Source organism: Camelina sativa, chromosome 16, assembly GCF_000633955.1.
Source record: "Camelina sativa cultivar DH55 chromosome 16, Cs, whole genome shotgun sequence".
Taxonomy (NCBI): domain Eukaryota; kingdom Viridiplantae; phylum Streptophyta; class Magnoliopsida; order Brassicales; family Brassicaceae; genus Camelina; species Camelina sativa.
In genome coordinates, this window is record NC_025700.1 from 22,158,851 (window position 1) to 22,168,725 (window position 9,875).

A 9,875-nucleotide genomic window follows, 5' to 3' on the forward strand; every position below is an offset into this window, starting at 1 on the left:
CACTTGTAAACCATTGCTCCAAGACCTACGAAAGCTCCAAACATCATCACAAAACCTGCAGTTGCAACCATCCCTTGCTTCCCCATACTCGCTCTTTTACCATCAACTCCAAATTCTCCATCAAGACTGTTCACTGAGTTGCTCATCTTCAGGACCTCGACTCCGTTCAAGATTGCGTTCTTTCTCCCAGTGTCTTCTCCCATGGGACCAATCTGGACCTGAAGCTCAGATTTCATAAGAGTCGAGTTCACCACAATGTCTTTGTAGTAAGGAGCAGAAAGATCGCCAGCTAGAGTGGACAAATCCAGCCCGGAGATGGCGGTCTTTCCATTGATGTAAACGTTGAAGTAGAGGTCATTAAGTGACTTGCTGATGATGTCACAGAAATGAAGACGAACGAAGTAGTGAAATGATGGGTTTGATGGGAAGTTCCATGTGACATTGAAGTTAGGATCTATGGTTTGAGAATCAGCCATCTCTGCAGCTGTTGCGTAAACCGTCTGTGGCGCAATCAGAGGTGTAACTTCAGGAGGATACTTGATCGCTGTAGGGGTTGTTTTGACATCGTGAGCCAGATTAGGATCTTTCAAGTAGTCTTTGTCAGGTGTCCAGGTTCTTCCTAGTGTGTCATTCTGTGGTGTAATCAAAGGACCACCAACATTAACCCTGTAAACCGACTGGTACGCGTACTCAGACAGACCCGAAAAGCCCTTGACAGGGAAAAGAGAAGTGCCAGCATCAGAGATGAGTTCGTCTGGAGCTGACACAAGTTCTATACCGTTGATGAACGCTGCGGAACCTTTCATAGGTTTGAACCTAAGGGCGAACTGAGCATCGGTCATGTTGACGAGGTACTCCTTCTGAACAATGGCTTGGCTATCATTATTGTTGTTGTTACTAAGTTTAAAGTTGTGAAGCAAGACGTACTTCTCTGATAAAACAGAGAAAGTTGCCTGCTGGAGATCAAACTTGTCATTGGGAAAGGCAAAGAAATGGAGACGAACCCAATGCCAACCAGGTCTAGTCAAATGGAACTTGTAAATTGCTTCTTCGCGAAAGATCCTAGCGGTTAGGTAGATATGAGAAGTGAGTTTATATGAAGGCGGGGCAGAGACCTGAATATCATCTTTGGCTTCTATATACTGAACCGTCTCTGAGTCACTCTTGAAGACTCTACCTTCAGGAGTTTTGGTTGAAGACTTGCTCCCACAATCAATGAGAATGTCATCAGCCGGTTTAAAACTAGCGGTTGGGCCACCACCGATGGGAGCCGCTGAAGCTAGGCCGGTTAAGAATAGGAGGACGGTGAACAGGAGAGTCATGAAGGGCCTGGAAGAAGAATCTAAGACAAGACACATTGGTATATTTGGTTTCTTTGTTACCTCTATCCCTCCTTCGTGGGGGAAGAGAGAGAAGTGAAGAGAGAAGAATGAGGACTACAATGAAACGACGAAAGGAAACGAGATTGTTGGGATGCTTGTGGTTGAAGAAAGAGCGAGAGAAAAAAGAAAGGATGAGTAGTTGTTTATATGTGTGGCTAGTTTTCTTATTTGTGTTTTGGTTACAATTAGTGAATGTTTTATTTTTAGGTAACTGTTAAATTGGCTTCATGAAGATGTTAACACAATTAAGCCAATACAAAACAAACTATGATTTCAAGGGGACTATCGCCAAGTCCTTGTAGATGTTCTTTTTGGTCATGGCCATCATCGAGCAACTCATGCAAAGATATCATCAGTATATGAGACTGCACATGTAATATCAAGGGGACTACTGCCAAGTCCTTGTAGATAGCATTTTTTTTTTGGCAGAACGGGTTTTTCTTTTTTTTTCTGAAAATTCTTGAATCTTGATTCGACCCATTTCAATTGAGAAAAATGCAAGCAAAAATGCAAAATACAATCCACTTTTATATAAAATAAAACAAAGACATGATCATACGATTGTCACATTCACAAACTGCAAACACATTTGAACTTGACTAGACCACATGTATAATATATATATATGACTGACCAGTGACCATGGGCCTTTTTATTCATGAAATGATGAAAATTAAGTTCATCGGATTGGTGTTCATGGGTGGTTGTGGTTGTGGTGGCCGGGAAGTTTGTCCTTGATCTTCTCGAGAATGCCCTTCTTCTCGTGGTGTTCCGTGGTCGTAGTAGTGGTGGTGGTAGGTCCGGTGGTCGTGGCGGTGGCCGATGTCTGTTCATCCTTGTTCTTACCGCTACTAAATTTCTCTTTGATTTTCTCCTTTATGCTCTTCTTCCTCCTCCCTCCTTGCCCGTCGTCCTCCTATTCCAACATCATGTATATAAACTCGTTAACTATTTATACATGAAAAGGAAACCGTGTTTACGAAAAGGCTTGAAGGCTTTTGTTCACTTTTTAATGTTTGAAAAATGAAAACCCTTAACGTACATACTTGGTCTTTTGGTACTATATTTTCGTGTTTCAAAAACAATTATGACATATTTGGAAAGCAAAACTAAAAACCCTGATGGGAATACAAATACGAGTGCGGGAAATCAGTATCTACATATAGATATATGAATGAGAATCTCACCGAGCTAGAGCTAGATGAACTTCCAGACCGACGAAGATGCTCTTCAAGCGAGCCATGGTGTTGCTGCCCTGTGGTGGTTGAGCCATGGTGTTGCTGTCCTGTGGTGGTTGCTCCGGTACCTGCGGCTACTCCTGTCGCGGTGGCAGCAGTGGCAGCAGTTGCCGGAGCAACTGCCGAGTGCGTTCCCGTAGAGACCGGATGTGTTCCGGTAACGGTGCTAGTAGGGTGCTCTGCAATGTCACTGGTGGTACTATCCTTATACTGTTGTTGTTGGGCGGAGGTAGCAACGCCGGTTAGGTGCATGGGGTTACCGAACTCATCAGTGAGCTGGACCGGGTTACCATGTTCGTCGGTTAGATGGATTGGGTTTCCTCTTTCGTCCCTCAAATCAGCCATTGTCAACAAGTAGTTCCTTCTTTTGAAGTGATTTTGCACTACAAGATTCTCAAGTGCTGCTTAGAATACTACGTTTGCGGTTGAACAAGCGCGTACATATATATATAAAATGTTAACCTGCATGTGGTTATGAGACGTGGCGTATTTAATGTGAAATATTTTGACACGCACGGTTAGAAGAGGAGTACTACGTGTCATGTGTGTGCTTTAATACGAATACGTCACGAATCCGACATAATAACGTCTTCTCTTTTTGATAAATTCGATAGAACAACGTTATCTTCTTCGTAAGGTACGTGTCTTCTATGTTGTAATGACAGGTATGTAAATGATTTGGATCACGGGCCTGGTACCGCTAAAGAAGGTCGGTGTTCTGCGTTTTAAATATTCAAGACCAAACGTTACGAGCTAGCTGATTGGTGATTCCAAGTTTCCGACTTACAGTTACATGTTACTACATGGGTGGAAAGCCTTGGATACACAATGCAATCATACGCATTTAGTTTCGTATTATATTAGCTTTGCTACAAATTTTGTTCCAGGTTTTTCTGTTTTTTATCTAACTACTTTTAGTTTTAGGAAACTAAAACTTTTCTATTAAAGAAAAAAAAGGTCTACACAAGAAGACTACATTAGAAGAAAATTTATTGTAACCAAACATTTCCACAAAATCAGAGGAATAGTATTCGGTTAGTCATTAACGAATAGTATTGCTTCTTTTAAAACGTATAATACAGCATATATAATTATATGAATTCCTTGATCCAATTAACCCACAGTCAGATAACTTTTACCTTATCCTATAATAATTATTATATTTACATGTGTAAAAATTTGGGAATGCACCAAACCAAAAAAGAAAGGGAGAAGAAAGTTTTTTCTTGAGACTTGGAAGATAAATTCTATGACGTGCACACAAACAAGTGTGTACCGTTTGATAAAGTATCCGTAACGTTGATAGCCCTAGCTTACGAAGAGAAACACCACCTAGAATCTGCAACAAGATTCAACAATCATCAATGCTTTTTCACTTGTGTGACTCGTTGGTTTGAGCCATAACCTTCAGGTGCATAAGGTGATGCTTGTAGGGAGATGCTTACAGTTTCAAAGTTTGCTAGATTTGGTCCAGAAGAAGCCTTTCTTTCTGAGAGATTGATTCTCTTTTGGGGATTTAACACTGTTACTTCGGGACCCGAAAGAGAAGTGTCTTGCAAGGAAAGGCTTTGGGGAATAGTTTCTTAAGCTCGAACTCGATACTAGCTTTGGGGCTTTACCTTTGTATCCTGCCACCACCGTCTTGTGGTTGTGATCAAACATGACAAAGTCATCGCTGTCCACAACGCGGTTCCTTAGTCTCTTGTTTTGTCTAGCTTTCATATCCAAATCCGCCTTCAACGCTTTTTCCGACAACTTGAATGTTTTCTTCTCCCCCAGAGTGCAAATGGGACAATGAGGGTCGAATTTGTCAACTTCAGGTGTCATCTGCTCTAAACACTCTGAATGATAGACGTGCCCACAAGCTAGAATTGCAGCTACAGAGAGCTCATTAGTGGCAAAGATCTTCTGGCTACTCAACAAAGATTTTTCAGACAAGGATCTCAAGCAAGCACCACAGTTTTGCTGATCACTGGACTTTCTGTTTCCTTGATGGTCTATCTTGTCACGACGAAGCCCAAAGAACTCGTTATCGTAAGAGCAAGACTCTCTGCGAGAATGTGCCATCATTTCGGAAAAGGCTTGCATGGACCAACCATCAGACTGAGATTCATTCCCCAGCCTCTCTTCAGTTGCTGAGCTTCTTCTACTCGGTGAGGTAAATCCAAGGATTTGACCATCAGAGACTTGTTTTGATAGATGAGGGCGTGGTGACAGCTTTAATGTCGATGAACTAGGAGGTGGCATTGACAAGTGGCTCTGGGATGACAATGGTGACGTTGAGAAGGATGATGCTTGAGAAGCCAATGAAAGAGACCGTTTTGCAGGAGATGGATAATAAGCAGGGTTGGTTGAATCATTTTTTTTCCGGGTGGTCTACAACAGTAAAATAGAGGTCATATTAACAGAGCTACATGGCAGATGATATATAGCTAGCAGTGAAACAAAGGCTTTTAGTTTTTTACCTGTTCAGAGACGGTGTCAATGGATGCAATTCCTGAAAAAGATTGATCTGCCACAACAATAACATGACGTCATAACACGGAAATGTCATAGCTTAACGATAAAAATGGGTGGAGACCAATCAAAGCAAGTGAAGAAGCAAACAAGAGAACTTTTTATGTCAACAAAAACATCAATGTCCTTTTCGCTCATTAACAGTTTCTGTAGAAAAGTAATCCTAAATTCCAAGAAGGTGCCTACAATTTCTTCTCAAGTCGTCTATAGTTTTTGACAAATCAAACGCAATAAGCATGTCTAAAGGGTCGAAACTTTTTTTACCAGAAGCAGGAGATTTCTGCCATGACTGCGCCTGAAAATTGTCCAAAGGGGAGCCTTGTGATGATGATACGAAAGCAGATTCGGATTTGACATCAGACATATCGTTACGGCTGATCCCATCAGATAACCAACTGACAGAGGTCTCTTCACCTGCCACTCGTCCTCTATTATCCCACCGGAAGCTCCAGTTAGGAGAATACCTCAGATTGTTTCTTTGCAAATTCTCAACTGCTGATGTATTAGGCAACACCATTTTGTCTCGAGCAGCAACACAACAAGCATTCCCCATAACTGAAGCGTATGGTTGAAAAGAAAAAAAACTAGTAAGCACCACACCGCACAAAAGACACTCCCGGATAGATGTTTTGGTGCATAAAACCACCTCAAAACCTTCCAAGAAACAAAATTTAAGAAACTCAATCAGAATCAATTATGACTAATAAAATCCTTAAAAACCTAAAACGTCTAACAGGAAAAGCTAGTAAAACCCAAAACATCAATCCAATCACAAAAACACACCATGGATAAGAGCTTACCATTCATCCACACAGTAACTTAAAACTGGCCCATGACCAAGATATATAAAGTTAGAAGTAGAAGAAGCATCAAATCAAAATACAAGGTTTGAGATAAAATCAAATTGATAAATTCGTTGCTCACTAACTTGTAGGTAAGTGAGCTTACATGACTACTACTACCTTCACTACAAAATTCCCAAAAAAAAGGAAATTTTTTTACTCAGGACACAAAAAATAGCAATTGAATCGGGCAAAATATCAACAAACAAGTCACATAACTAAACAGATCCGTGATTAGGGCCAAGGAACTTGCAAAACAAGTTGAGATTACCCTAAAATAGAAACAAAAACCCTAAAAAGAAAAAAAAACAATTCAGTATGTGAGAAGAAAGGTGACGAACACCAAACCTGCTCTCGGAAGTCGCCGGGAAAAAAAAAACGAAGATACAATTTCACATAGCTAGAGAGAGAGAGTGCTGTGGGAATTTTTAGAGTGAGAAAAAAACTTAAAGCACTGCGAGGTTCTGCTCTCTCTCTCTCTGTCTCCCTCCCTCTTGATTGAGAGAAGGGTAAAGAGACGATTCCAAGTCTTCTCTGACGTCTTTAATTAACGCCGTCTGATTCCGGTTAGACCCGTGTAAACCGGACCAAATTAAAAGATCGAGTAATTTACTTTTTTAGTTTAGATTAAATCTTTGCTTTTTAGTGAATTTGGAAAATTTTCCATTATAGTTTCATTTGTACAATTTTGTATTTAATTTTGGGTTAGGAAAAAGGACAAGTTAGATATTGGTCTTCGGTTTGATAGAACCAATTAACCAAACATTTATGGTTTTGACTTATTGTTGTGAAACCGTTAGTTTTAGCGGAACATAAGTAAGAGACGATGCCACGTCATTTTAGCAAGACAACAAAAAATTGGAAGGGGGCGTCAACTTTAACGGAGTGACGTCGGTAAATTTGGACGGTTGGGTTGCCAAATTGAAACATTATAGTTTTATGAAGGACTAAAATAGATATATGAAAGTCCTCTGTAGAGAGTGTATGATATTGATTTATCTAGAGTTTTTCTTACAGAAAAGTACGTTTGGAGCTTAGTGAGGGCAACACGTAAAGGATCAAAGGGGAATAAAAAGTCCACATAAACACGCCTTATTTGTACTCTCTTTTGTTGTCGGTCAAGCCTAAAACACTCAGTTCCAAGTTCCAACAACAAACAAAATAATTTTAAAATGTCGAGTTTTGTATCTTGGAGAAGTTGTTGGGGTTTTTGATTGATGAGATCACCTAACAAACACCTCTAAGATCTTGTCATAGCTAAGTTCGAATCTGAATTATGAGAGTTGTGAACAATATGGAAATAATTAATAAAGAAGAGACATAACTAGGCCTCGGCATAAAAACCATACCCGAATATCTAACTTGGAACCCAATCCGAAAAATCGGGTTCGGGTTGGATACGAGTTTGTCTATAAAACTCTATTGGGTTCTATTTTCTAATATCCGTGGATTTGGGTTAGGGTCGGATAATACCCAGTACCCGTTTGGGTATCCATTAAACCCGAATATATAAACATATTTATAATATTTATTATTAATATAATGTATTTTACTTCAAAATTATGATTATAGTTTTGAATATTTCATTTAGTTTTATGCCTAAATATAAAAAATAATCAAAATATCTAAAATATTTTGTTATGTAAGTCAAAATTTAACTAAATTTATTTAAATTTAATTATATTTTTTCGGGTACCAGTAGTTCGGGTATTAATCGGATTCTAAAATTTGTTACCCGAACCCGATAGTACCCAAACCGAATCGAACCTATATATCTAAAAATATCCAATGAATTCTATTTTTCTAAACCCGTTTACCTATACCCGAATGGGTAATACCCGAACCCGAACGGGTTACCCGAATGCCTAGCCCTAGACAGGACTAATAATTTTAACGAGTATCTGATGAGAATAACAATGTATTAATTCACCTACACAAGCAAAAGTTCAATTCAATCTCTACAAAACTGGGGAAGGTAAAAAAAGAAAGGAGAAATGCAACTTCATCCAAATAAAAAAGATAAGTGAAACAGAGTATTCAAGTAATAGTTTCAAGACGTCGCCTTTGAAGAACCTCCGGTGCCCTGTTTCACGGCGGGTTCACGACGCAAGCTGCTTCCTCTCGTGTACGGCTTCTTAGCACCCTTTAAAAGAGAAACATAGAGTAGGGTCTCAAGATTCAATGCAACACAGAATCTTAAATATATATATATAAACTCAATGATCGTTTCTATTTTATGTTAAGTTACGAACCCTTTTGTTCTTGCTCACCTGGAAGATCGTTCCAAGTTTCTTCAATCCTATGGCACGAGCTCGAAGAACATCCTTGGAAACACTTGGATCTTTAAGCACCTATATGTGTGTGTGAGAGAGAGACAAACAAATAACATGATTACTTAAGAGAAATTGATCATTACTACCCAAAAAAAAACATGGTCATATATGTAGTATATGATGAATCTTAGTATCTTACAGAATTGCAAACACGAGAAAGAGTGGATTCGATGTCGAGAACATTGATTTGCCAAAGAGATTGAAGCAAAGCATCCATTTTAGCTTCAATGGCTTTCTGAATATGCTCCTCTTTGTTCTCTCCTTGGTGTTCATTCAACCTATTCACTTCATCCTGCAACTGAAGTAACGAAACCGCACCTACATATCCGAAACACAATGTCATCCAGACAGAGTAAGTAAATAACGATTTTGTTCGGTTAGAAAACCATGAGGTTTTTTGCTTTATTTGCTATTTTTTTGTATACCAGAAGCAGCCATCACTTGAGATTTCATATGGTGGCCTTTGTCACGCACCCATTCCGCTAAGAACGGCACTTTCATAAATCTCTTGTCTTTACCAATTTCTTTAGCAGCTTTTCTTGTGTAAATGTAACCAATTGTATGCATCATCGCCTCTCCAAAACCTTAAACAGTGTCAAAGCAAGATTTATGAAAAATCATTTTCAGTTTATACAAAGCTAACACTACCTTTCTTGGTTTTTTAACAGCCAAAAGACTCTATCCTACATAGCTAAAATGCAAAAGGATTTGTTTTTTTTTACCGGCAGAAGACAGCCGCTTTGCCTCTTCGTTAGCCCATTCGATAAATTCATCGGTTCGTCCTTCCACAAACGGTTCAAGTTTGTTTTTCAATGTAGCGGCGAGCTTGTCTTCCCTCTCCTTTTGTAGAGCCTGCACACAGTTCCCACATAAATTAAATACATGGAGATAAGTAACTAAACATATTGACGAATTATATAGAATAGAAGGGTAAAAAAAAAAACAATGTACTTTGATCTTGTCTTGAAGCATTTGCTTTCTGATTTCAGGCTCATATGATTCCAAGTCAGCTTCGATTGATGCCAAATAAGCAAGTGCAAGCTGCCCAATATATTCTTCAAAGACTTCGCTTCCGAAAAGCATACCAAATACAGCTGCAGGATCAACCATTGTATCCCTGAAAAGAAGAAAAAGTTATCAAGCTACAATGGTTCACAAATAGATGATAAAGTTTGTATAAGTACATACTGTTGAACCCCTTCTTTGCCATATTTGTCATAAGCTGCTCGCTTCTCCGGATTGCTCAGAACCTGATAAGCCTCGCCTAAAACCTTTTGCATTCATGAAAGCAACAAAAGACATGAGATATGAGAGTCACCCACCAGCAATTTGTGGGAAAACTTTGTCAAGATATCTAGTAAACAACAGATAAAGACCAATCTTACAAAACACTACTATTCTATAATGTCTTGATTCACCTGAAAGTTTTTAGCAGCTTGAGGGTCTCCAGGGTTCTTGTCCGGATGAACTTTCCTCGCCTGAAGAGCAAAAGAACAACAAAGAGATATTCGAACAAACTAAAAGCAGAGTTTTTCCAAACACACACAAAAAAAAAAAAAAAGA

At 39.2% G+C, this 9,875-nt stretch overlaps 4 protein-coding genes across 7 annotated transcripts in view; all 4 read right to left on the reverse strand.

The window, feature by feature from the left end:
- LOC104753915 (probable receptor-like protein kinase At2g21480) overlaps positions 1-1,355 on the reverse strand; it is a 3,464-nt gene extending 2,109 nt beyond the window's left edge. The window contains exon 1 of the mRNA XM_019238364.1: positions 79-1,355. Coding sequence (XP_019093909.1) covers positions 79-1,322 — 1,244 coding nt within the window. The 5' untranslated portion in view covers positions 1,323-1,355. The remainder of the gene's footprint in view (positions 1-78) is intronic.
- On the reverse strand, positions 1,889-3,050 carry LOC104751804 (probable dehydrin LEA). Its single transcript, XM_010473840.2, has 2 exons — positions 2,570-3,050; positions 1,889-2,298 (listed from the first exon to the last, which is right to left on the reverse strand). Exons 1-2 carry the CDS (start codon positions 2,963-2,965, stop codon positions 2,077-2,079), a joined length of 618 nt encoding a protein of 205 aa, XP_010472142.1. The 5' UTR covers positions 2,966-3,050; the 3' UTR covers positions 1,889-2,076.
- Positions 3,695-6,490, reverse strand: LOC104702693. 3 transcript variants are annotated; one of them, XM_019238586.1, is made up of 5 exons: positions 6,328-6,490; positions 5,402-5,791; positions 5,086-5,132; positions 4,066-4,996; positions 3,695-3,959 (listed from the first exon to the last, which is right to left on the reverse strand). In XM_019238586.1, the coding sequence occupies exons 2-4, from the start codon at positions 5,688-5,690 to the stop codon at positions 4,070-4,072; spliced, it is 1,263 nt and encodes a 420-aa protein (XP_019094131.1). In that variant the 5' UTR covers positions 5,691-5,791; positions 6,328-6,490; the 3' UTR covers positions 3,695-3,959; positions 4,066-4,069. The 3 variants fall into 3 exon arrangements, with proteins under 3 accessions (XP_019094131.1, XP_019094130.1, XP_019094132.1); XM_019238585.1 differs by having other exon boundaries at positions 3,695-4,996; XM_019238587.1 differs by having other exon boundaries at positions 3,695-4,996; positions 5,402-5,692; positions 6,328-6,489.
- LOC104751806 (chaperone protein dnaJ 10) overlaps positions 7,882-9,875 on the reverse strand; it is a 2,698-nt gene continuing 704 nt past the window's right edge. Inside the window, exons 3-10 of one of the 2 annotated variants that reach the window (XM_010473844.2) lie at positions 9,731-9,790; positions 9,501-9,583; positions 9,264-9,429; positions 9,035-9,164; positions 8,738-8,896; positions 8,452-8,630; positions 8,232-8,330; positions 7,882-8,122 (exon numbers count right to left, since the gene is read on the reverse strand). In XM_010473844.2, the coding sequence (XP_010472146.1) occupies positions 8,030-8,122; positions 8,232-8,330; positions 8,452-8,630; positions 8,738-8,896; positions 9,035-9,164; positions 9,264-9,429; positions 9,501-9,583; positions 9,731-9,790 (969 nt within the window). In that variant the 3' untranslated portion in view covers positions 7,882-8,029. The remainder of the gene's footprint in view (positions 8,123-8,231; positions 8,331-8,451; positions 8,631-8,737; positions 8,897-9,034; positions 9,165-9,263; positions 9,430-9,500; positions 9,584-9,730; positions 9,791-9,875) is intronic. The other variant, XM_010473845.2, reaches the window with a different exon arrangement.